General features: G+C 35.8%; 1 protein-coding gene across 3 annotated transcripts in view; it reads left to right on the plus strand.

Annotated features, from left to right (window-relative positions):
* The window catches only part of MAP4K3 (mitogen-activated protein kinase kinase kinase kinase 3), a 205,493-nt gene that overhangs the window by 137,179 nt on the left and 40,507 nt on the right, over positions 1–27,807 (plus strand). For 2 of the 3 annotated variants that reach the window (XM_045447057.1, XM_045447059.1), the window contains exons 13-16: positions 1,649–1,727; positions 6,441–6,499; positions 7,761–7,823; positions 21,845–21,903. In XM_045447057.1, the coding sequence (XP_045303013.1) occupies positions 1,649–1,727; positions 6,441–6,499; positions 7,761–7,823; positions 21,845–21,903 (260 nt within the window). The remainder of the gene's footprint in view (positions 1–1,648; positions 1,728–6,440; positions 6,500–7,760; positions 7,824–21,844; positions 21,904–27,807) is intronic. The other variant, XM_045447058.1, reaches the window with a different exon arrangement.

The following is a 27,807-nucleotide window of genomic DNA, read 5'->3' on the forward strand; positions in this document are numbered from 1 at the left end:
AAACTTTTCCCAGAGAAATTCATAATCTTACTACTTGCAAATGCTTCGTTGTTGAAATTGCTAAGGGCTGCGTTCCCACTCATAATTTGAGTGACATGTATCTAACTTGCATTTCAGGATTTGCTGTGATACTGTGCATGTTGTATGAAGGCTGAATACTCTTGAAAACATTGAGCACATCTGCTAATTCTACAGTCTCTAAAATGTATTATCTATCCTACACTGTTGGAAGGAAGTTTGACTTTTTTATTTTGGATTCCCATGTAGTTTTTTAGAAAGGTGCTGCACATTATACTTAATATAGTTTTCTTCGACATGTTAACCCATTTACTCTGTTCAGCATTCTGAGATTTAATAATTTTATAGTTATACCGTTTAAGCTGGGAAAGTAAAACTGTTCTCCTAGGCAGTCACAGGTTTTATTCATGTTCACTGGTAATAGCAGTCTGTGTGACTAGCCTGACAGGATACCTGTTTTTGCTTGCTTGTTTGTTTTTGCTATTATATATTGTTATCAGAAGTACGGGGTTTGTTCTTTTCCAGCTCTGCGTCTAATTAGCTGAGTGCCCGAATTTTGAGTCTCAGTGTTCTCATCTATAAAATGAAGAACAGTACTTGGTTCACAAGTATAGTTTGAGGACAGAAGGAGCTGAGGTGTACGAAAGCACTTTGTAAAACTGCAAACCACTGTGTACACGTAAAGTTTAAATACTTCAGTTTTGAAATGGCTTTTGCTGCTGTTTGACTACTATCAGTATTTCAGTGTTTGGGGTCTTTTAGATTCATAAGGTTTTATTTCCTGAGACGCACCAATATGAGAATAGTTGACTTGGGTCCTGTTCTTGGTCTGCCTTTTGAATCTGCTAATTTGAACTTAAATGTTAATGAATTACATTTTTCACGAAGATATATCTACGAGTGTGTCTCCTTCAAAGGTAATAACTTCAAGGGAAGCGTTTCACACACAGAAAAAAAAAAAACCTATTTGGTACGTGAAATAGATGCTGGCATCACCTTTTAAGGTGAGACCTTCAAGTGTGTGGGCGGAAGCTGCAGAAGCTTCTCAGATAAGGCCCCTCGTACTCCATGTGGTTGGAGGGATGTCTGTGATTGAATGTTTCTCTCTGGAAGTGGCAATACACAGAGCTTTTAATACAGTAAAAGGAAAGAAAATAGAGTGCTGTTCCTACAAGAAGAAACATGAAGGGGGAAAAATTATGCTTACTAAAGTAAAAGGACCATAAATCTTTAATGCCTTTAGCATCGTTTCATTTTATTCACCCCATTCTTTTTGATAGAAGAACTTGAGGCAGATTTTTTTTTAAATCACAGTATCCTCTTCTGCAACAGGGAAAGCTGCAGCTTTTGAACAGCTGTTGAATTATTGAAATACTCAGTTTCGGATATTTATTTCTATTTATTTCAGAGAACGTTTATTGGGAACCTGCTGTGGATAAGATATATCCATAATCTTAGAAGCTCCCAGTTGCTGGTTGCCTCCTTTGTAAAAAATAACCACAGAATCATTATATTTTGTCCCGTGTTTGCATAAAATGGGGTATTTCTTTCACATTTGGGTAATTTTGTGGACCACACTGTGACTTGATTATCAGATGCCACATTATCATTGATTTTGGTCTTTTCCTAGCCTCTTGTTGCTGTACCACATAGAATTCACTCAACAAGTAGAAATGTAAGAGAAGAAAAAACCCGCTCGGAGATAAACTGTAAGTATATACTTTACACAGTTCATAATTTAACAATGAGAAATAAGATTTCAGGTTGTAATTTAGTTAACAATTACTTTTGTTTCATTTTTTTCCAAATAGTCTTTCTTAGTAAATCTTTTTAAAGGTAGAGTTTAATTAAGGCAGTAAAAATTTTTCACTTACTTTATTCCTGGGGAATTTTCTGTGGCAAGAGAGGGGATGTATTTATGTTGTTATTGTTTGGGAGGAGGAATAAAATCCCTCAACCAGGCAGGACAGAAGTAATTGAGGCACTGCTTCTTAAACCAATAGGTGTGTACAACTCACCTCGAGAGCTTGTTGAAGTGGTTTCTGATTCAGTGGATCTGCTGTGGGAGTGAGGTTCTTTACTTCTCACAAGCTCCGAGGTTATGGAGATGCTTATGGTTCCAGGACCACACTTTGAGTAGCAAGGAGAGGTAGAGATCTGCAAACTGGCTTAGCGTCTGAGTGTCCTGAGCACCTTTAAAACTAGGTTCCACGCCCCACTTTTCCACAGATTCTGATTCACTAGGTCTTGGGTCAGCCCAGGAATCTGTCTTTTAAAAACAGCCCTCTGGGTAATTCTTATGTACACGAGCGAGTTATGGGCCCACCGAGACAGACCTTTCATTCACAGGGAATCTGGTGCTGTCAGCTCATCAGTGGTGAACTCTGCCAGCAGGAATCTGCAATAATAGTGCCTCAACTTCATTTTTCTTTTTGGAAGTGTTAATTCTCTATGACTTAGAATACTAATTTAGTGCAATCGGGCACTGTGATAACAGTTTTCTGTGAATTAAAGATTTATCCTGAAGGACCTAAAATCCAAAATGGCTTTAGTGAAATTATGTGGTAACTTAAAGATAACTAGTGAAAAGAAACTGTTCCCAATTTTTGGCTAGATTAGTAATGCTAATTATAATAATACATTTCATACTTCAAGATGAATCCACCTCTTTGTCTGAAAAGCTAATAAATAAGTAGTGGCAGACACCATTTAGTAGGAAAAAAACAAAAGAAATGCAGAGATGAAGAGATTTGCCTGTGGGATGGAGGGAGACTCCAGGTTAACAGCAGGCCCTGGATCCCTCAGCCTCCAGCCCAGTGGTCTTTCACAAGCACTCCTCCATTTCAGAAACCGCCTCATCACACTTGTGTGGCTTTTACACTGCAAGTCCTTTGTAAACTTCCTTTGAAACTTTGGCTGGACCATACACTGTATATTAAGTTCTTAGAAAAACTTTGTGCTGGCGCTACTTGGAAGTACTCTTAAAAAGGAGGAAACTCTTGAAAGAAAGTACCGTGCATTGTACAAAAAGCCCAGGACTGGGATTTGGTACTCTGTTTGCCAGCAATTGCCTGTGTGACCTTTAAGCTCCATCTGAAGCCAGATGGTTTAAACTTGCTGATTTCCCTCCAAAAGTATTTTTCTGAAAATGACAACCTTAGTATATGAGCAAAATTTCCTATTTTTTTTTAATTAAAAAAAATACTTAACAAGATGTCTTTGTCCTTTCTTTGATAATACAGATGGTGAGATCAGAGATGTCTTTGTAGTTCATTTAGAAAACTTTATATATTCAGTACTGTTGAAAATCTCATTTAAGGTACTTTTTTCTTGTTATCCAGTTCTTTTAAAAAATTACATTATCAGACTCTTTACTGCAAAGTGCAGTTCTTACTGAATCATTCTTTACAAATTTATATTTGTGACTCTCAGCTTGTAACTGCGTGTGCATGTGTATGCTGTTAAAACTAGATGCCTATACCCCAGTTTTTCTGAGATTCTCATGTGCCCTCCTTTTGGTGGGAGCAGGTCCCTTCTCCCCCATTTGCCAGTAAAAGAGGTGTCATATCCCTCGTTGAGGTAGCAACAGAATTAAAACCACCACTTTGTTAATTTGTGAGTTTGATATTTGAGGCTTTTAAATGTTTCACAGTGTTCTAATATCTGCTTTCTTAGAATGTTTTATGACTTTATGTGAGATATGATAGAATATAGAAGAGTTAATGCTGTTGTCTATAAAGACAAGCTTTGGAAAAATTATTTTAAAAATTGTATGCAGTTGTTCCTCCTGATAATGTTTTATGTTTACATTTACATGGTGTCTCTCCATGCAGCGAAGGTTTTCTCTTTATTAAACCAGATGGTGTTTAAGCAACATATATACGAAAACTGACTCCTGTGCAGAAAGGGTGTTATTCTTTCCCTTTTAGGAATCCTCTCTGCCTTCATATCATTAAATACAATAAGCAAAGACTCGCTTTAGGAAATAATTCCAGGGCTCTTCCTGTCTGCCTTAATAGAGTTAGTTTTGATCCATAATTGCTAGTGTAGGGTCAGCAAGTGGGAATGTTGGAGTGGAGCTGTCTCGAGCTAAACGGAGTTTTCATCTGGATATTAAAATAGAAATTTACAGTGTCTGGCTTGACATATGTTCAAGGAGATGGTAGAGGAAACAGATCAAGACCAATCGACAGCTAGTTACAGATAAGTAGGATTTTCTCACGTTATGAAGAACATCATAAATAGCATGCAGCCTAGGATGGTTGACCAATAATTATTTGAACAGTAGCTGGAAGATTCTGTGGCAGAAGCTTGACATCACTTGAGGGAGTTTGAAGAGAACAGGCATGAAGAATAAATCTCCAGAGGGACTGTGCTGCGCCGTTCCCCCCACCCTTCTAGCAATGCATTCCCACAGACTACAGAGTAGTACTTTGCCCACAGAGGACAGGGGTATAGGAGCCCTGCTACAGTTAAGATTTTGTCCTTGTTAGGAAAGTTAGGCTAAGACAACATCTCTGCTCCCGAGCACTCAGTGATTATACAGATTATTCTGGCGGGGGGAAGCAGGTATGTTCACCTGTGACAGTAACACAAGACAGACAGATGCACAAACTGTCCTCATGTAAGTTTATTACACAGATTTAACTTTGCTGTTTGATGACAAATACAGGTGAGAGCTGTTCAATAGGCCTGTATCAAGGTAAGGTAGGCAGATATTAAAACATTTTAATACCTTACCTAAAAGTTATTTTATGATCTTTGATGTGTGATCATGTGTGGACAGGGGTGAGGAACCCGTTACTGAAGAACCTACTCATCTCTAGGGGCCAGAATTTGATATCTGGTCCATAACAGCTGTAAACTATGTACATACTTATACAACTGGAGGTCTTACAGGGCTGTGTTTCCCAGCCTTTTTCACTTATCCCTTCTATTAATAAATATTCAAATCTCATGGTTTCTTTTAACTGGTATTAACATTCACAATAAATCATACATACTAAGCTAAAATAAAAGCAATTATAAAAATGATTATACTTTTTTTTTTTTTTTTAATTTTTTTTTTCAACGTTTATTTATTTTTGGGACAGAGAGAGACACAGCATGAACAGGGGAGGGGCAGAGAGAGAGGGAGACCAGAATCGGAAACAGGCTCCAGGCTCTGAGCCATCAGCCCAGAGCCCGACGCGGGGCTCGAACTCACGGACCGCGAGATCATGACCTGGCTGAAGTCGGACGCTTAACCGACTGCGCCACCCAGGCGCCCCAAAAAAATGATTATACTTTAAAATTTCACTCATTTCCTGACCTTGATTGAGAATGACTGTTTTGGCCGAAGCTCTTACTAGTTGAACTGTGATATATTTGTGATTGTGTTTCTTCTTTTTAATGTTTTGTTTGTGCCTCTGCTTTTATTTCAGTGGTTTTGAATGCTTTACCCTGGTGATAAAAGCAGATAATGATAGTGAGATATGGAAATTAGAGGTAAAGATAATGAAACATTCAGTATATTATAATAGCAAGGAAGAAGGTGAAAGTAGTACAGTTTATATATGCTCTAGGTAGTTTATACCTGAGCTACAGTGATGTATTATTTATTGTTGTATAATAAATTTCCCCAAAATTGAATAGCTTAAAATAATGAACATTTATTCTCGTACATATTCTGAGGCTCAGGAATCCAGGACAGCTTTGCTGGGTGGTTCTGGCTCACATCTGTTATGAAGTTATACCAGCTGGGGCTAAAGTCATTTGAAGGCTGGGCTGGGCTGAAGGATTTGCTTCTGTGGTTGCGTAACTATTAACTGAGGCTTCACTTACTTGCCACTTAGACTTTCCTTAGGGCTGTTCACAACATGACTTCAGAGCAAGTAGTCCAAAAGAGAGCCCAAGATAGAAGCCTTCCCTTGGAAGTGATACACCATCATTCTGCCATATTCATTTGATCACAAAGACCAACGCGGGTGATGTGGGAAGGGACTACACAAATTGATGAACACTAGGAGGCGGGAATAATTAGAGGCCAACTTGAAGGCTGGCTTCCAAAAGTAGTCTGCCTCAATTGCTGTCTGCCCACCTAAATCCTGAGTTAGATGCTCTCTAGTGAATGCTGGGTCACAGTGAAGTAGGTTAGATCCTGACTGTAACATACACATAATTCTGCTAATCATTTTTTTATTTTATTTTATTTTATTTTTTACTATGGAAGAGGCCTAGGACTAACAGATTTAGCTTTAAATAGCCTACCTAGACTTTCTTGGACTTTTTCCAGCCAACAGATTCTTAATTTAAAACATTGGGTTTTGATCCCTATATGGCACATGGTAAAATTAAATGTATTGCCATAGAGTAACTTTTAAAATTATTACGTGTTTAAGAATACAGAAAGAGATCATGGCTTTACTTCTTTTCTTCTTTAGTTGGCCAAGTAAAATTTGATCCACCCTTAAGGAAGGAGACAGAACCACATCATGAACTTGTAAGTAGTGTAGTCTTGGAATGTTAACACTAAAAATAAATATTTTAATTAGTCTTTGTGATATTGGTAATGACTAAAAAGTCTAGTTCTTGATATTTTCAAAAGCATTTGGGGAAATAAAAAGGTAAGTAATTCTAAAATTACAAAAAATAAATCTGTGTTGCTGAGATCGAATATTCTTAATGTTAGGAGAAATGTACTAGTTTTACCATTCTCCTATTAAATGTTTTTAATGCTGACCTGTTAATTTTTTTTTTATTTTTGTTTTTCAGTTTTTGAGGGGCTTTTTGTGTACGCATTTGTTAGGATAAATGCCACCATTTTAAATTAAAATGTTGGACCAATAAAACACATCTCACTGAATTTATGGGCAGCCTTTTAAGAGTATAAGCCAGTTTTCTAAACATGAGGGTAGAGTCAAATCTATTGGGACTAAAACTCAGGAGAGACCAGGCATACATAATAGATCAAGTCTGTCATTCATTTAAGGCTTGCTAACTCTATGAATGTTCTTTTCATTATTGTTTTTTGTTAATATTTTATAAACACCTTCCTGGATATGTGATAATATATTTTTAGATTCAGTCTTAGAAACAACATGTTTTGCAAATATTTGAGATGTTACTATCCTATGGAAGAATTTAAAAAATGAGACTTAAAAAACAAAATCAATCCTAATGAAATTAGTTTCCTAGAGCTCCGGATTATATGGTTGTTGTTTTTTTTTTCTGTTCAATACTGAGAAGAAAGTAACTATTAATAAGTAGTAAGGATTGAGATGGAAACTTTCTTAAATTTAATGCTTTTGTGAACCCACTTGACTAAAGGTATACAAAGTGGAGTTATTCTAATTCAGTATACCAGCATGGAGGAAAGGAATGTTAAAAATTCTTAAAATGATTATAACATTTAAACCTAACATTTATGTAGAGGATGTAGAAGGTTAAGAACAAAAAGTAGTAATGATGTTTATAAATGCTAATAGTTACTTTGTTAAGGCAGTTTGAGTTTGTTTCCTGTTTCTCTTTTGAAGTTGGCATTGCATGTATTTAAATTATATACTAGTTTAATAAAACTGTATTACAAAGCAAAGTTGTTGCAATATTGCTATTTTACAAGCTTCTTAAGATTATTTGACTTGGCATTTGCCTTAATAAAATTATTAGCAGGACTAATCTCATTTGTGACAGTTTCCCTTTGTGAATTTGTGGCTTTTAGTTTAAGTGTAAATAACTTGGGTTTCTTGGTCTCTGCTAAACAGCCCGACAGTGATGGTTTTTTGGACAGTTCAGAAGAAATATACTACACTGCAAGATCTAATCTGGTATTTCTCATCTTCTGATTTTCTTTGTCAGCATTGTTTAGTCTTAATTGTTTTTGATTTTTTTGATCAAATATTTTGTTCCATTTTAATGAATCAGTTTAAACATCATTTTATAAGTTCCTGCCATTTAGCAAGGTTCTATATATTGATTATAGCATTTTTTTTCCAAAACAAGTTAGATATATCTACTCACGTGTATTATAATGTAATAAAAACTAAAATCTATTTTCCTTTTTTATGAAAAGTATTTAATTTTCTCACTCAAATGGGTTTTTTTAGAAATTACATTTCCCTCTAAAAATGTCATTTTAATAATGTGACTTATTTTAGTGAACTAGAAACCATCCATATATGTATTACATATCCGTTCATATATATAAAACTATTTTTATATATTGCATATATAACATATATGGAAATAGTTTCAAAAAATAACTTACCCCTAGTTAACAATGAAATCTGTCTCAGATGAAATTTTAACTTTTTAGCATTAGGTAATATCTCATTTTCTCAGGCCAAAATTTGGATTTTAAAGCCTCCCTGAAGTTATAAGTATTAAGGCTGTTTTACCATTAGGTAAGAAAAGAGGGAAACTAACCCTGGTAAATATTAAATAAATAGTAACTTTAATAGTTGCTATTAAATAGTTTTTTTCTACTTCAGTAGGTAGTCAGGACCCAAAGTTGCCTCCATATTTATCCTTAGATTCTATTTTTCTGCCTTTTCATTGGAATTTTCTTTCTTTTTCCTTTTTCTCTGCCTTAATAACGTACTTCTTTCAATTCTGGTTAGTTTAAATGATTCTTTATATAAATTCTTAAATCTATACCCTATAACATTTGTAGAACATAAAATGTTGAGACATAATTTCTCTTTTGAGGAAGTTGCTGTCTTAATGGGCAGAAATTACTTGGACATACAAACTTTCAGATGTGCAACAAAATATACAGTGGATTGCCAGCAGGTGTTGACTGTTGAGGAGAGGCTGACATTTATGTAATAAGTGTATGGAAATCAGAGGAGAAAAGCTTTGGGGTTAATGTGGCTTATCTGGCTTCAGGAAGGGACTAAAACTGATTTCACTGTAGTGTAGGAACCCTTATAGAGTCTTCAGGAAGAGAATGGACAGATGCCTCCAATGTTTCATGGGAATTGATGTGGGAACAGTCATCGGCACAGATGCCAGTTTTGAGAGATGGCAGATAAAGAGCTGTAATTATGAAATTGGCATACTACTCCTTGAATTATGGTATTGGCTCAGAAGAGGAGGATTGAAGTCATCAAAGAAGAAGTGATAGATGAAACCATGATTGCATTTGTTCCCTAGTTAGGCCCAAAGAAGGAAGGAGTGCAGAAAACTGGTTACCACAGTGGGTGATGCCTGTGTTTTGCAGTCAAAGGTAGAACCAACATGGGGGAGAAAGAAGCAGTTGGAAAGCTGGAAGAGTCAATATCAATACTTGGATTGTCACAAAAGAAAGAAGGATGCATCCGATGATCCAGAGAGGACCAGAAAGTGTAAGGATTGAGAGTTAACTGTCCACAGGGGCAAGTGAGATGAAATGTCTGAAGAAAACGCTGTCAGCGGCTTCTGGATTGAAGATTTTTTTTCAGAATTACACATAGATAGGCTAGAGTGACAATTAGTGAAATTTGTTGTGGAAATAAAAGATCACAAAATCAAAAGTTTAAACTGACCATCATTAATATTCTCTAGAAAAGACAACAGCAACAAACCCAGAAACATGGTCTTTAAAATTACAGTTATTCTCTTCTGTTCTCTGGGTTTCTAGAACTAGCCTAGTAACATGAATAAATTACGGCTCTGTTCCCTAGAACTGTCCTACCCCCAAATAATCAGGAGTTTCTGACAGAGGGAGCAGCTGACAGGCGGTCTTGTGACAGAGGGCTTTAGGGACAGTTAACTAATTACATAGTTCTGGCAGAAAAGGATGAACAAAATATTTGTCAGACCCTACAATTTATAAAATCAAACTTTAAAAGTTCACCTCTGATGATGATAAAAACTAACATTCATCTACAAGTTTTTATACACCAGGCATTCTAAATGCCTCAAATGTATTAAAATCTTTGTATTAGAAATGAGGGAACTTAAGGTGCAAAGAAGCTGAAATTGTTCTTACTCCTCAGCTAAATAATAGCCCACCAGGGGTTTGATCAAGGCAGCTGGTTCAGGAAATGAAACCTAAACCACTGACTGTTGCATCTACCCCAAATACTGAGCTCACACTCATGGTCTCTCTTTTTAATCATGTATATATGTTCCATAGTTATTATTATTTTTTAAAAGAATGTACCTGTTTTACTGTTTGTTTTTAATGTTTGTTTATTTTGAGAGTGCGCGTGTGCGCGTGCACCAGCGGGGGAGGGGCAGAGAGAGGGAGAGAGAGAATCCCAAGCCAGGCTCTGTACTGACAGCAGTACTGATGCGGGGCTTGATCTCATGAACTGTGAGTTCATGACCTGAGCCGAAATCAAGAGTTGGTTGCCACCCAGGTGCCCCCATAGTTATTATTACTTTTTTTTTTTAATTTTTTTTTTTTTTTTTTTTTTTTTTAGAGAGCATGTGCATGTGCACAAGTAGGGAGGGGCAGAGGGAGAGAGGGAGAATCCTGAGCAGGGCCTCAATCTTGGCAACCCTGGGATCACGACCTGAACCAAAATCAAGAGTTGGATGCTCAACTGACTGAGCCACCCAGGTGCACCATTATTCTTTTATTGTGGTAAAATATACATAACATAAAATTTACCATTGTGAGCTTTTTTAAGTATGCAGTTCAGTGGCATTAGGTTCACTCATACTGTGCAACCATCACCGCTATCCATCTGCAGAACTTTTTCGTCTTTCCACACTGCAACTCCTTACCTATTAAACAGTAACTCCCATTCCCCCTTCCATGCAGCGCCTGGCAACCACCATTCTATTTTTTGACTCTGTGAAGTACCTCACAGATGTGGAATCATACAATAGTTGTCCTTTTTTGACTGGCTCACTTCACTTAGCATAATGTCACAATGTGTTTAAGATTCATTCATGTTGCTGCATGGGTCAGAATTCCCTTTTTAAGGTCGAATGATATTCCTGTGTGTGTGTGTGTGTGTGTGTGTGTGTGTGTGTGTGTGTACACGTGTGTACCACATTTTGTTTGTTCATTCATCTATCAATGGGACAGTTGCATTGCTTCCACCTTTGGACTATTGTCAGTAACGTTGCTGTGAACATGGTGTACAAACATCTTTCAAGTTTCTACTTGAAGTTCTTTGGGGCATAAAACATGAAAGGGAATTGCTACATCATATAGTAATTCTACATTTAATTTTTGAGGGAAATGCCGTACCATTTTCCATAGCAGCTGTGTCATTTTACATTCCCCCCAGCAGTTCACATGGGCTTCCCAATTTTTCCACATCCTCTTCAACGCTTCTTATTTTCTGTGTGTGTGTGTGTGTGTGTGTGTGTGTGTGTGTGTGTGTGTGTGTGTGTGAGTGTGTGATAATAGCCATCCCAATGGCTGTGAAGTGTCCATAGCTGTTTCAATCCCCTGATTTCATCAGTCCTGAAACTTTGGCACTGTCAGCAAGATTTCCAGCTGTTACAAATACTTGTTGCTGGCCACTAGAAAGAAACCTGTTGCACACAAAATGTCTGGCTGTCATCTTAGCACCAAGATGGCAGCTCTAAATCTTTTGGGACCCAGATTTACCCTCTTAAAGACTTGTTGCTTAAAAGTCCCATATCATCAGTGATTTAAGTGCTAAATGTATTCATTTTATGATTTTAGAAATGAATTGAGAATATTACATCTCAGTTTTCATTATTACATTACAATGATTTCTTAAAAATTAGATTATCATAATATATGAAACCTGAAGAACAGAGCTTGATTTCTAGGATTGTTAGTAATAAAGATCTGCAAATTTTGAGAAGATGCTTAAGTTTAAAAACTTCACCATAATGCACTAATTAAATAGAGTTTTGCTTCTAGAAGAAAGCATAGGCAGTAATCTCTTTTGTTGCCTTAGCAACATTTTTCTAGGTATGTCTTCTAAGGCAAGGGAAACAAAAGCATAAATAAATTATTGGGACAATACCAAAATAAGCTTTTGAACAGCAAAGGAAACCATCAGCAAAATGAAAAGGTAACCTATTGAATGAGAGAAGGTATTTGCAAATGATATATCCAGTAAGAGGTTAATATCCAAAATATCTTAAAAAAACTTACACAACTCAACACCAAAAATACAACTCAGTTAAAAAATGAGCAGAGGACCTGAATAGACATTTTGGCCAACAAACCCATGAAAAGATGGCCAACAGCACTAATCATCAAGCAAATGCAAGTCAAAACCACAATGAGATATCACCTTACACCTGTCAGAATGGCTAAAATCAAACAGTCAAGAAATAATAAGTGTTGGCAAGGATATGGATAAAAAAGGAACCCTTGTGCACTGTTAGTGGGAATGCAAATTAGTGTAGCCACTATGGAAAACAGTGTGGAGGTTTCCAAAAAAATGAAAAATAGAGATACCGTATTATCCAGTAATCACATTACTGGGTATTTACCCAAAGAAAATGAAAACACGAATTCAAAAAGATACACGCACACCCCTCTGTTTATTGCAGCATTATTTACAGTAGCCAGGATGTTGAAACTTAAGTGTAGATAAATGAATGGATGAAGATGTGGTGTATATATATACAATGGAATATTAATTACTCAGCAGTAACAAAAAATAAGATCTTTCCATTTGCAACATGGATGGACCTAGAAGGTATGCTAAGTGAAATAAGTCAGAGAAAGACAAATACCCTATGATTTCACTTATACGTGGAATCTAAAAAACAAAAAGCAAATGAACAGATAAGCCAAAACAAACAAACAAAAAACCCAGGAGCAGGCCCATAAATAAAGAGAACAAGCTGGTAGTTGCCAGAGGGGAGGGGGGAGGAGATGGGCAGAATGGATGAAGAGGAGTGGGAGGTACAGGCTTCCAGTTACCGAATGAATTAGTCACAGGGATAAAAGGTACAACATAAGGAATATAGTCTGTGGTATTGTAAGAATGTGGTCTGATGATAGATGGTAGTGCACTTGTGGTGAGCACAGCATAATGAATAGAGAGGTCTAGATCACTATTTGTATACCTACAACTAATGTAATAGGTGTCAATTGTACTTTAGTTTAAAAAAAAAAAAAAACTTTTTATCTTTATGAGGTCCCAGTAGTTCGTTTTTGCTTTTGTTTCCCTTGTCTCCAGAGGCATATCTCTAGTAAGGAGTTGCAGCAGCTGAGGTCAAAGAAGTTGCTCCCTGTTTTCTCCCGTAGTATTTTGATGGTTTCCTGGCTTACATTTAGGTCTTTCATCCATTTTGAGTTTATTTCTGTGTATGGTGTAAGAAAGTGGTCCAGTCTTATTCTTCTGCTGTCCAGTTTTCCCAGCACCATTTACTGAAGAGACTGTCTTTTTACCATTGGATATTCTTTCCTGCTTTGTCGAAGATTAGTTGACCATACGTTTGTAGGTCCATTTCTGGGATCTCTATTCTGTTCCATTGATCTTTGTATCTGTTTTTTGCACCAGTACCATACTGTCTTGATGATTACAGCTTTGTAATGCAGTTTAAAGTGTGTAATAATTGTGATGCCTCCAGCTTTGGTTTTCTTTTTCAACATTAATTCAGCTATTTGGGGTCTTTTCTGATTCCATACAAATTTTGGAATTGTTCTAGCTCTGCGAAGAATGCTAGTGTTATTTTGATAGGGATTGCATTGAATGTGTAGATTGCTTTGGGTAGTATCAACATTTTAACAATATTTGTTCTTCCAGTCCATGAGCATGGAATGTTTATCCATTTATTTGTGTCTTCTTCAGTTTCTTTGATAAGCTCTCTGTAGTTCTCAGCATACAGATCCTTTCTCTCTGATCAGGTTTCTTCCTAGGTATCTTACAGTTATTGGTGCAGTTATAAGTGGGGTCAATTCCTTGATTTCTCTTTCTGCTCCTTCATAATTGGTGTATAGAAATGCAACCGATTTTTTTTTAAGTTTATTTTTAGAGAGGGAGAGAGAGTGTAAGCAGGAGAAAGAGAGAGAGAAAGAGAATCCAAGCAGGCTCAGCACTGTCAGCACAGAGCCCGACGTGGGGCTTGATACCACGAACTGTGAGATCATGACCTGAGCTGAAATCAAGAGTCAGAGGCTTAATCGACTGAGCCACCCAGGCACCCCACTGCAACCAATTTCTGTATGTTGATTTTATATCCTGTGACTTTGCTAAATTCGTGTATCCATTCTAGCAATTTTTTGGTGGAGTCTTTCGTGTTTTCCACAGAGTATCATATCATCCGCGAAGAGTGAAAGTTTGACTTCTTCCTTGCCAATTTGTGTGTGTTTTATTTCTTTTTGTTGTCTGATTGCTGAGGCTAGGACTTCCAGGTGAGAGTGGACATCCCTGTCATGTTCCTGACCTTAGGAAAGCTCTTAATTTTTCCCCATTGAGGATGATATTAACTGTGGGTCTTTCATATATGGCTTTTATGATGCTGAGGTATGTTCCTTCTGTCTTTAATGTCTTTTTTTTTTAATGTTTGTTTGTTTGTTTGTTTGTTTGTTTGTTTGTTTGTTTGTTTGTTTTGATAGAGAATCAGAAGCAGGCTCTAGACTCTGAGCTGTCAGCACAGAGTCCAGCGCGGCACTTGAACTCACAAACAATGAGATCATGACGTGAGCCAAAGTCAGACGTTTTACCAACTGAGCCACGAGGCACCCCTGTCCTTAATTTCTTGAGGGTTTTAATCAAGAAAGGATGCTGTATTTTGTTAAATGTTTTTTCTGCATCTGTTGAGAGGGTCATAATGGTTCTTCCCTTTCTTTTATTAATGTGGTATATCGTGATTGATTAGCAAATATTGAACCAGCCCAGTACCCAGGAATAAATCCCACTTGATCATGGTGAATAATTCTTTTAATGTACTGTTGAATTCGATTTGCTAGTATCTTGTTGAGAAGTTTTGCATCCAGGTTTATCAGAAAGATTGACCTGTAATTCTCCTTTTTAGTGAGGTCTTTGGTTTTGGAATCAAGGTAGTGCTGGCTTCATAGGACAAGTTTGGAATGGGAAAAGATATTTGCAAATGACATATTGGATAAAGGGTTAGTATCCAAAATCTATAAAGAATTTATCAATCTCAACACCCAAAAAAACAATGAATAATAATTCATAATAAACAAGATATACCAATAATAAACCAAAAAATAATAATCCAATGAAGAAATGGGCAGAAGACATGCATTGACACTTTTCCAAATAAGACATCCAGATGCCACAGACATCCAGCAGACACATGAAAAGGTGCTCAACGTCACTCATCATCAGGGAAATACAAATCAAAACTACAATAAGATACCACCTCACACCTGTCAGAATGGCTAAAATTAACTCAGGTAACATCAGATGTTGGTGATGATAAGGAGAAAGGGGAACCCTTTTGCTCTGTTGGTGGGAATGCAAACTGGTGTGTCCACTCTGGAAAACGGTGTGGTGGTTCCTCAGAAAATTAAAAATAGAACTACTCTACAACCCAGCAATTGCACTACTAGGTATTTATCCAAAGGCTGCAAAAATGCTGAAGGAGCACATGCACCCCAATGTTTATAGCAGCACTATCAACAATAGCCAATTAGGGAAATAGCCCAAATGTCCATCAGCTGACAAATGGATAAAGAAGATGTGATATATACATATATGTACAATGGAATACTATCCCGTGATAAAAAAGAATGAAATCGTAACCATTTTCAACAACATGGATGGAACTAGGGTGTATTATGCTAAGCGAAATAAGTCAGTCAGAGAGAGACAAATACCATATGATTTCACTGATATGTGGAATTTAAGAAACAAAACAGATGAACATAGGAAAAGAGAAGGAAAAATAAGATAAAAACAGAGAGGGAGGCAAACCATAAAAGACTTTTAAATACAGAGAACAAACTAAAGTTTGCTGGAGGGAAGGTGGATGGGGGATGGACTAATGGCTGATGGACCTTAAGGAGGGCACTGTTGAGATAAGGGTATTATATGTAAGTGATGAATCCCTAAATTCTACTCCTGAAACCAATACTACATACAGGTTAAATAACTTGAGTTTAAATTTCAAAAAAAGAATAATACAGTAGATACATATTTACCAATGTGGAAAAAAATAAAAATTAAAAAAAAGAAATGTAAACATATCCTTAATCATTTTTATATTTATTTCATGGAGGAATGATAATACTTAGGATATGTTGGTGAAAAAATATATATTATTAAAGAAATAGTAAGAGTTTTGCCCATAACCATAAAAATGGGTTTATCTAACGTACTGTCTTTAGATTAAAAAATTATACACCTGTTTAACTGATGCCAGTTTTTTCTAATTTGCCCAGTTTTTCTGGGTATTTTAGCCTATACAATAATGAAAAATATATTTAAAGTTAATTATATGGAAAACATGTTAATTGGTGTGGACGAACATAAGTAGTAACATAGTCTTTGCTCTGAAGAAAGTTATGGTATACTTGAAAAAGTAAGAATAAAAAATTTAAATTATAATTTAAAACATGTCAGAAAGGGGTGCCTAGGTGGCTCACTCAGTTAAGTGTCCAGCTTGGACTCAGCTCAGGTCTCGATCCCAGTCATGAATTCAAGCCCCGCATTGGGCTCCATGCTGGGTGTGGAGCTTACTTAAAAAAAAAAAACAAATATGTCAGAAAGGTATACCCAATTGATCATTATCAGTAAATAACAAAAGTACTTTAAGAAACCCCTGAATTACGGACTTAAAGCCGTATTACAAAGCTGTATGGTACTGGCACAAAGACAGACACTCAGATCAATGGAACAGAATAGAGAACCCAGAAATGGACCCACAAACATATGGCCATCTAATCTGTGACAAAGCAGAAAAGAATATCCAACGGAATAAAGACAGTGTCTTCAGCAAGTGGTGCTGGGAAAACTGGATGCAACATGCAGAAAAATGAACCTGGACCACCAGACACAAAAATAAACTCAAAATGGATGAAAGACCTCAGTGTAAAACAGGAAGCCATCAAAATCCTCGAGGAGAAAGCAGGCAAAAACCTCTTTGATCTTGCCCACAGCAACGTCTTACTCAACACTTCTCCGGAGGCGAGGGAAACCAAGGCAAAAATGAACTGTTGGGGCCTCATCAAAATAAAAAGCTTCTGCACAACGAAGGAAACAATCAGCCAAACTAAAAGGGAACCGACAGAATGGGAGAAGATATTTGCAAATGATATAGTAGAGAAAGGGTTAGTATCCAAAATCTATAAAGAACTTACCAAACTCAACACCCAAAAAACAAATAATCCAGTGAAGAAATGGGCGAAAGACATGAATAGATACCTCTCCAAAGAAGACATCCAGATGGCCAACCAACACAGGAAAAACTCAACATCACTCATCATCGGGGAAGTACAAATCAAAACCATGACGAGGTACCACCTCACACCTGTCAGAATGGCTAACGTTAACAACTCAGGCAACAACAGATGTTGGCGAAGGTGCAGAGAAAGAGGATCTCTTTTGCACTTCTGATGGGGATGCAGACTGGTGCAGCCACTCTGGAAAACAGTATGGAGGTTCCTCAAAAAATTGAAAATAGAACTACCCTACAACCCAGCAATTGCACTACTAGGTATTTATCCACGGGATACGGGTGTGCTGTTTCAAAGGGGCACATGCACCCCAATGTTTATAGCAGCGCTATCAACAATAGCCAAAGTATGGAAAGAGCTCAAATGTCCATTGATGGATGAATAGATAAAGAAGATGTAGTATATATATACAATGGAGTATTACTCGGCAATCAAAAAGAATGAAATCTTGCCATTCGCAAGTATGTGGATGGAAATAGAGGGTATTATGCTAAGCGAAATTAGAGAAAGACCAATATCATATGACTTCACTCATATGAGGACTTTAAGATACAAAACAGATGAACCTAAGGGAAGCAAAAAGAATATAAAAACAGGGAGAGGGACAAAACATAAGAGACTCTTAAATATAGAGAGCAAACAGAGGGTTGCTAGAGGAGTTGTAGGAGGGAGGATGGGCTAAATGGGAAAGGGGCATTAAAGAATCTACTCCTGAAATCATTGTTGCACTATATGCTAATTAACTTGGATGTAAACTTAAAAAATAAATAAAAAATAAATAGATAAAAGTTAAAAATAAAACCCTGAATTAGGTCAAAATTAAATACAGTCTAAAAATAAATTTATTCTGGAAGAGAAACAGTAAATGTCAACTTCTGTTTATTTTAAATTTGTTAAACTATTACTATTAAATTTATATGATGTAGCTACTTTACTTACCTAATATATATGAAGACAGTTTCTTAGGAGAACTCATTTATTTTGCACAACGATAGGACATTTTCTACATTGGCAAACCTACCCTGCTTGATCTTCATGTCCGAGTTCATCATGTAAGAGTCATGAATACTGTTTAGCATTTATCTGTTAGTGTTCTGACCTCACTTGCTTCTCTTTTTAAGAAAGTCTTTTTTGATTTGTCCAAGATTCAATCCCTTTTTACTTCTGTAAATTGCTGTATTAAAAGGTATCTTAAAATGACCTTATCCAAATCATAATTTTCTCATTTTCTGATGAGGAAAGAAATTCCCTTGAGCTGTTCCCTTTTTTGTTGATTAAAATATATTGCTAACATATTTTTTCTTTTACATTTTTGTAGCCAGCTATATCAGTTCTGTTAACTTCCTGCTATTTTCTCATCAGATGTAGGCTTTGCAGCCTCACACAGGGTTTACAAAAAAGAAAACAATAAAAAGATTTTCTTGAACGTGTATTTTCCCTTTCCTATGTTCCATGTTCTATCCTTTATCTTTTTCAGTGCTTTCTGGCTCTATCCTGCGCTTAGAAATACTTCCCCATTCATTAAAACTGAAGTTAGGATTTTCTGACCCAAAAAGATATTTTCATTGGGCTAGAGTAACCATCTTCAATTTTTGTTTGAGCTGTTCAGATCAAATCTATATAAGGCTATTGCATGTTTTCAGCCCATGTTGTTACTTGTTTGACTTTACTGTGTAGCTAAACATTGTCCTTCATTAATAACTTGACACCTCATTTGTTACTAATTCCCTTATGTTTCTCTTGGCATGTTCAGATTTGTTCTTATTTAGCTTATAAAAGATTGCTATGTTTTACTGTCATCTAGGGTTATCTTGAGTGCTTTTCCAAGCATAATTTTGGTAGCATTTTTCTATTACAGAATAGCTTCCAAGTACTTTTTGATAAATGTTTTAAATCAGTCTTTCTTAGAATGTTCTAAAGATATATAAATGGCTGCTAACTTTGCCCAAGTTTTACTTTTTTTCCTTTCCTTTTTATTCTCATTTTTCTTGAATGATTTACTGTCTGAATCCCTGCCATATAATTGGTGGTTGGTAAATAATAGTTGAATTACCTGAGATTCAGTACTTACTAGAGGACTTAGTGTAATTCTTTTACCTGATTGGATTCCTAGCACATTGTTTTTGTTCCATGGTTGCTAAAAACATAACTTGATTTATAGAGAAGGAATTAATAAAGAATAAGCCCCTTTTTATTTTAGCTTTCCTGGTAGTGTTTGACACATGGCACATTTAATCATCACACTTGGATATATCTACAACTTCTCCCTGGCCTGAATGTTATTTTGCTTATGAACCTATGTACAATTTTCTATTAAAATACTACATTTGTTATTTTAGACTCTTACCTTCCTAAATACCTTGCTAATCTCAATGGATTTTTTTAAATCATTGTCATCAACCCGGCAATTGTCATGTACCATAAGATGACTGTTCCTACAACAGCCACATGTGTGTTTATATAACAGAAGCTATTGCCATTCTGCACAAATGTAGAACACTTTTAGACGCCATCGTTTGATTAGGGCCTTAAGAGATTATGTTGGCTAAAGAGATTGCTGGTGTGGTAGAGGAGGGACGTTACCTGTAGCTGAAGGAAAAAACTTGAATTTAGGAGTGTATTCATTGAGATTAGTACTTCTCTGTACTGAATTCCAAAGATTAAAGGTTCCTGTACAAAGTCATGACCACTTCAGTTGTACAGCATAATAATTGTGTAGCAGTCTTACAGTAACAGTGATACCATCCTATTAATATCATTATGAATTAAATAGAACAGGTATCCTTTTGCACTAGAATTTCATGTGATACCAGTGTGATGATGGTTGACTAATCTTACTGTTTTTGATGTATTCTCTTTTCTGTCACTAGTAAGAACATTTATTATGCATGAAAGAACGCAAATATTGAAGAAGACAAGATTTGAATCTTGTCTAAACCAGGATTTTTATTTTGACAGGTCTTGGAGTACTTAAATGTTAAAGTGCTTTTTACTTAAATGTAATGTATCGTTTAGAGTTCTTATGTTCCTAGGCTTAGTATTTTTGTGATCTAGAATTTGTGTATCTTCATGAGGCTGGAGTGTTAGTTATCTGCTTGCAGGAAAATGAACTACTGGCATTGGAACAAGAATTTGTTTTAAGGGCCTGGCTAGTGTGTGGTAGGTGCTATTCTAGACTTTGGGCCTGTAGGGAAGAAAGATGGACGTAACAATTTTCCTGTTTTGAGGAGCTCACAGACTGGTTTCTGTTTTTATAAACTGGTTAATAAATTAATTAAAAGGCAGGTTTTTTTTAATTTTTTTTTTTCAACGTTTATTTATTTTTGGGACAGAGAGAGACAGAGCATGAATGGGGGAGGGGCAGAGAGAGAGGGAGACACAGAATCAGAAGCAGGCTCCAGGCTCCGAGCCGTCAGCCCAGAGCCCGACGCGGGGCTCGAATTCCCGGACCGCGAGATCGTGACCTGGCTGAAGTCGGACACTTAACCGACTGCGCCACCCAGGCGCCCCTAAAAGGCAGTTTAAGTGCTAGAGGAGAACTGTGTATTCAGTGCCATGAAGACATGGGAAAGGTTGCACCTTCCTTCCTGTACAGTCTTGGAAGCCTCCTCCCAGGGAGGTGTCTTTTGCATTAAGTCCTGACTGTGCATCTGGCGATACCTTGTGTATTAGAAAACACTTTATTCTATATTCTGATGAAAATAAAACTCATTTTAAATGTTAAATATTCCCCTTTATTGTTAAAATCATGCTTGAAATACAGTGACTTAAGGGGAGAAAGGAAGCTTTACTTTGTACTTTCCATAGTTGTTGGAAAACAGTTTTTTCCTCAAGAAGGCGTTTGAGTTGAGCATTTATGTTGTTACCCCTTTAAATTTCAATTCTTAAGCCTACAACCCATAGCATTCAGTGGAAACGTTTAGTTAAGGAACTGCCTTAGTAATACTCCTTTAAAGTTTCACTACTTAGCTCTTTAAAAAATTATTCAAAGCCCTTTAAGTGTAATTTGCAACCTTGCCCATGTTCATCTATACAATTTACTTAAAAAGAGCACCTATTCTATATGTTTAAAAATTATTACCTGCCTGAAGCAACAATAGAAATATGTGAATGTGTATAAATACATAATTATTGCAGATCTTCTATACAAAGTCAAGATTTTTGTTGCTTGTTCTCTTCTGTAATTTTTTTGCTTCATTATAGCTTTGCTATTAAATACCTTATTTGAGCATTTTTCTTTCTAAAAACTGGGTTTTTTTTTTTTTTGCAAATTTTAACTAAGAAAGCAATAACCATAAATGAAACTTACATATATTATTCAAACAAGTTCCCAGAAAAATACTGAGCTTAAATAATAAAATACGTAAACCACAACTACAAACTTCTGACATCTTTTATTGTTGGAAGTCCTACCATACCTTTTTTTTAAAGAACATATAGCAATACAGATTTATTTGCAGTCTGGGGTTTCTCTTTTAAAATATATATATTTGTGTATTATGATTTGTGATATACTACTATTTTGCTAAATACATCATTTTGTACTATTAGGATCTACAACTAGAATATGGACAAGGACACCAAGGTAGTTACTTTTTGGGTGCAAACAAGTAAGTAAAGTTCTTTTTAAATTAAATTTATATTCAAGAATAATTAAGTTGCTTTATATTTTAATTTATTTATTACATATATCTTGTGCATTTTATTATATATTTAATATAGAAAAATATGTTAATATTTCCAGAAGTAAATTGTATTAGTCTGGTAGATAGGTTTTTATAATACGCTTTCAACTTTTCTTCATTGCTACCTTGCTAATCATTTAGTCAGTAATTGTCATAATGGAGACATTATGTTTTTTATATCAAGCTACTTTGTAGACCTTACTTGTTAGAGAAAACGAAGTACATTCCAACTGAAGACGATACATGTTTCAGAATTTTTTTACTTTATTTTTAAGGTTGACCTGTTTATTCCTTATAAAACTTGCTTTGGTACATATCCCAGGTGTGTTGGCTCTGAAAATAGCTGAAAATATTCACAGTGTTTAGAACTCTTTATCCTAACTTTTTAGTTGTTAAGAGCTTTCCAAAAAGGAGATAGTAGTTAAAATGCATCTGCTGTCTTCAGAACTATCAATTCATGCAAGAAGTAAATAGAACAATTATTCAAGGCCTCTCCTGTACACCAGGCACTGTCTAGGTGGTACAGCACTGTGGTGAAAAGGCAGCTTACAAGGAGTAACAATTTAAGTTGTTCATAGTCCTCAGCAGAGTAAGGGGACAGGACTCTGCTGTTCTTTGTAGATTCTCATTTTCTTAGTTCATGGAGAAATTACCATTATAAAATCTAATATGTAAGGAAATACTGTTTAAATTGTCAAAATCTCTCAGCAATGTAGATATTGTTTTAACAATCAGAACATCTTAAAATTGCAACATATAATTTCACTTATACATTAGAGAGTTGAAAAATATATATACATCCATAGTTTAAGCAGTTGGGGAACGATGACTGAAGACAATAGTTCAGATTTAAAGATAATGCAAAATCGTGTCTCCTTTTTTTAGACTAAATGTTTAATTTAAATACCCTATCTTTTCTCAACACAGAGAAGAGACTTTGAATGACCGCCTAGAGAAATGCATTAGTTTGGATTTAAGCTGAATTTCAATTAAATACGATGAATTTGTTTTTAATTAACCTGAATTAAGTTTCCTAAAATGGGAAAAAGGCATACAGTTTCCCTGATAGAAAAATGAGATTTTATCTAAATAGTAACTGTGTGCTATTTATAATCTCTCCTGATTCATTAATGGACAGCAAAGGAAGGTTTGTCTCATAGTGGTTAGCAAATAAAAATTCTGAAGTGCTTTTTTTATTATTTTGTCTTAATATAAGGTCACTAGTTTTAAGGACCTTGTTAGCAAATTTTGGTGTATTCTAAGAGACCGTGGATGATTTGGAGAAAAATTCCATTTACACTTTTTTGGTTCATTTTAAATATATTTTTAAATTATATACTAGCAAAAATGCAAAAAAGAAATATGGCCCATCACTAAATGCTTTTCCAGATTCCTCAGTTCCCATTGTCTAATATCTGATTGTTAGACATTTTCATAGTATATAGTTACTTTGGCTAGGTAAAATGTTAATAATTTGCCCAACCTTCATTTTTTGATTAATTGGATCCCTGCTTAAGGAACTGTATTCTATATAACGAATCACTGGCAAGGTAGGTTGGCCAAAAATTTGACCTTTGGCTGTGTTTCGTGTACAGGTATATACATACATGTGACATGAGCATGGATGTAGCACTTCTCTTACTGTACTGATATGTCTGCTTTATTCTTGTGACCAGGCAGTGTTTTAAAACTCACAGGATTTCCTGCTTTCTCCATAGGTGATCAGGCAGACAGATTTCCATTTATGGGTTTCTACCTATTCCAGACCATACAAGAACTAAGATAGGGTGTAGGTGTTTTTTGTTTTTTTTTTTTTTAATAGAATATGTATTTTGACTTAACTGAGTTTTCTTTTCTCTTGAATGCTGTTGTTGGGCTCAACTTTTCTGATTATTTAAAACCAACAAAATACTATTTTTAAAAGAAAACTAAATTATTTCTGATTGTTTTTAATGTAGAGCAAAGATTCTAGAGATAACTTAAATTCTCTTCTAAAGACTTAAATAATGGTGAAAAAAGTAACTTGAATTACACAGTTCCTAGCACAGTTGAGTGTAGTAGTAGTGAATGCCATATCTGGAGTCAGAACTTTCTCTTCCTGTAAGCTATGTGACTTTGAGAAATTTACCTCAGTTTTCTCTAGTAAAATGGGGATTATAATAGTCCCTGCCTTGTAGGGTGCTAAGGGTGAAATGTAATAATCATTGCAAAGCATTTTTAGGACAGTTACGGTTTAATAAATACTTATTAATTGCCCTTATTTGTGTAGTATTTACTCAGTAAGTAATTTATTATAAAAGCAAGTGAATGTGAGTGAATAAAACTGCTCTTTGGTTTTAAAGAAATAGGAGATTTTTTGTTTAGTCTTCAGATATACTCAGGACAATACTTAAAGATTGTTTTTAGCTACTTAGACAATTTCAGAAGATTTCAGAAACCAGCATGTGAATTTCTTAGCTAATTTTAATATGCTAAATATTTTGGCTGTGGGTTTTTCTTTCTCTTTTTTTTTTTCACTTCCCTGTGTCAGTTTCTTCACTTTCATCAGTTAAATTTGTGATTGCATATTGTTCCCCATTTTTAACATTTTCATCCAGATTTCCTAATGTTTTTAGATTGACTTAGTAACTCAGTATCTGTGGGCATCATTTTTGTTTTACTTCGTCCTTTACTTTCTAAAAATTCCATAACAGAAGAATCCACATGGACCAGTGAATAGTGGTTTATTGTATAGCACCCAATCTTGGTGATTAAATCAGTGTTACTTTTCCCCAGGTCTCACAAGATAGAGTATTTACCATAAATGCACCTCTTAGCAAATTTAGCCATGTTTCACTTTCTCTTTTATAAAGCCTGAGAAGCAAATCATATATCCTACTTTTCATTAACACTTCATGAATTCTGTAAGTTTATTAACAAAATACCTTTTAACACATGTAGGAGATATACTAGTAAATGAATTGAAAATATACGTGAGTCCCTAACAATAAAGCATAGCTGCTTTTCCATGTTCTCTTATTCAGCCTTTCTCTCTTATTCTTGGAGAACATAGTACTCCTGGGAACATTCTTTTTTAAAAAGTGGAATGCCCTGTAAGTCCAATTAAATATGGTAATTGAAAAATAAAATACATTTTTACTTTACTTCTTAATTGTTTTCAAATCTTAATATTCTCTATTGGAAAAAGAGGTGCACCCCCCCCCCAAAATACTGGCATGTGCTTAAGAAAAAAATTTTTTCCTATCTTCTAAAATGATATAAAAGCCCACTATACAGTTCAGAGATACTATATTTAACTTGGTAACATGGTTTAAAGCAGTGCTTCCTAAATTTTTGGTCTCAGGATCCCTTTACACTCTTAATTACTGAGGACTCCAGAGCTTTTGTTTAGGTGTGTTATAACTGTCAATATTTACGGTATTGGAAATTTAAACTGAGAACTTTTCAAAATATTTATTTACTTAAAATAGTAATATACTCATTACATGTTATCATAAATAACACTTTTTGTGTGTTTAAAAAATTCCTCATGGGGGCACCTGAGTGGCTCAGTTGGTTGAGCGTCTGACTTCGGCTCAGGTCATGATTTTGCAGTTTGTGAGTTCGAGCCCCACGTCAGGTTCGCTGCTGTAAGGCTGTCAGCGCAGAGCCCGCTTCTGATCTTCTGCCCCCCTCTCTCTGTCCCTACCCCACTTGCGCTCTCTACAAAAATAAATATTTTTTAAAAATTTCTCGGGGCGCCTGGGTGGCGCAGTCGGTTGGGCGTCCGACTTCAGCCAGGTCACGATCTCGCGGTCCGTGAGTTCGAGCCCCGCGTCGGGCTCTGGGCTGATGGCTCAGAGCCTGGAGCCTGTTTCCGATTCTGTGTCTCCCTCTCTCTCTGCCCCATCCCCGTTCATGCTCTGTCTCTCTCTGTCCCAAAAATAAATAAACGTTGAAAAAAAAAAAAAAAACTTAAAAAAAAAAAAATTTCTCATCAAGGACCAATTTAAGTGCCACCTCAAACCTAACACCGTGTAATTCCTCTCATGAGATTTAGAAGCAGCAAATAGTTGCATTAATAGATTTTATATATGTCCATGTAATTCAACAAACTTTATTGAGGCCTACTAATAACATTTTTTATGAAAAACAGCTATCTTTCTGAAACAAAATAATAGTAAGGAAATTGGCATTGTTTTATATTTTTTTTGCAAATCTCTTTAATATCTGGCTTATTAGAAGACAGCTGAATTCTCATATCTGCTACTAATCTGTTGTGTTATCACGTATCTTATAACCTCTGGAAAACTCCAGAGTTTCATTCCCGATGAAAAAATTAAGAGTGAAAAAGGTAAATGCTTTTTTGTATTATATGTATTATGAAACTAGTTTTATTCTTGCAGACCCCCTACAGGAGGCCAAGGGACCTCTGGGATCCCTAGACCACACTTAGAATTGCTAGTTTAAAGAAATGTTGCGTAGCCCATCATAATAAAGAAAATGTGAATTGAGTACTTAGTGTATTTTAAATTACTATTCCAAGCATTTTACCCATATTCATTGTATCTTTCGATAAATGCTTTGATGTAGGTACTGTTATAATTCCTGTTTTACAGATATGGAAACTGAAGCAATGGGAAATCAAAGTACTTATTGAAGGCCACATGGCTTACAGTGGCAGAAGCGGGACTCAGATGCAGGCTGTCTTTGCTTTACAGGCTGGCATCACTTATGATCCTGCCCGTAGTCAGAAGCTCCCATCTCCCTAGAACTAGCCCTTGAAGAGCGTTGTGAATAAGATCATACATTTGACTGAAGTGCCTCAATTTTTTTTTATCTGCAGAGTAGGATTTGTGATTAGTTTATGGCCTTCCCATGTCATTTACCACTCGAGTTAGAGCTTTGTCATTTTTTAATACTTAGGTTGTTAGTAAGCTGGCCTAATTAAAATATTTGAAGACTAAAATGTATTCTGTTGCTCATACCAGCTAACTTTACCTTTCAATTTCTCTGGTTTTATGTTTTGACAATTCTAACGGGAGTTTTTTCCAATATATATCAGTGGGAAAAATGATCAGAAGGTATTGCCTTACCTTTTGAGGAGAGTAGATTTTCCGTTGGCTCACTTTTACCTCAGTAATCGATTAGTAACCATATTTCTCCCTATCCCGTTGGCTTTAAGAAGGCTGCTGAGTTTTTATGCTTGAAGAGTGCAACATAGGAGGTTCGCTGCATGGACTTGCAGCGAAAAGGAAGGGAACTCAGGAATGCCGTGAGTTCTCTCTCACATTCCTGAATAGCAAAGTTTCATAACTTGCTCCTAATGATAAAATCCTCGCACCTGGTCTGATACAGGCTTAGTCTCCCAAAAGTGTAAATGTGTTTGCCAGTACACCACTGGAGAACAGATATCTCAGGTAAGTGAGTGTCTTCTGTGAAAGCAAAGTGCTACTACATTCATGTATTCACATCACATGCATGCATGCTTTTGCAGAGAGATCCAACATGTTGAGTTTCATTTTGTAGGATTGCCTGAGAGCATGATTTTTTTTTGAAGTGTGTCACCTTCCTTATTTTAAGAAAAAGAAAATATAATTTCAGGTGTCAGGTAAAATGTTCCAGGTAGAATTTGAATCCTGGAAACCCCTGACTATGACCCTGCAATTATGGTTTTGTCAGTCCTATTGTGACATTTCATGGTGGGTTGTCCTCTGTTTGAACTGGTATTTTTCAATAAACATTAGGATTTATTTTGTTCATTTCAAATACATGTATGAAGACATTAGCAGCAGAAAATACGGATATATTATTAAGTATAACTTGATGTTCTGTGGCATAGAGATCATT

This window comes from Leopardus geoffroyi, chromosome A3 (assembly GCF_018350155.1).
Source record: "Leopardus geoffroyi isolate Oge1 chromosome A3, O.geoffroyi_Oge1_pat1.0, whole genome shotgun sequence".
Taxonomy (NCBI): Eukaryota; Metazoa; Chordata; class Mammalia; order Carnivora; family Felidae; genus Leopardus; species Leopardus geoffroyi.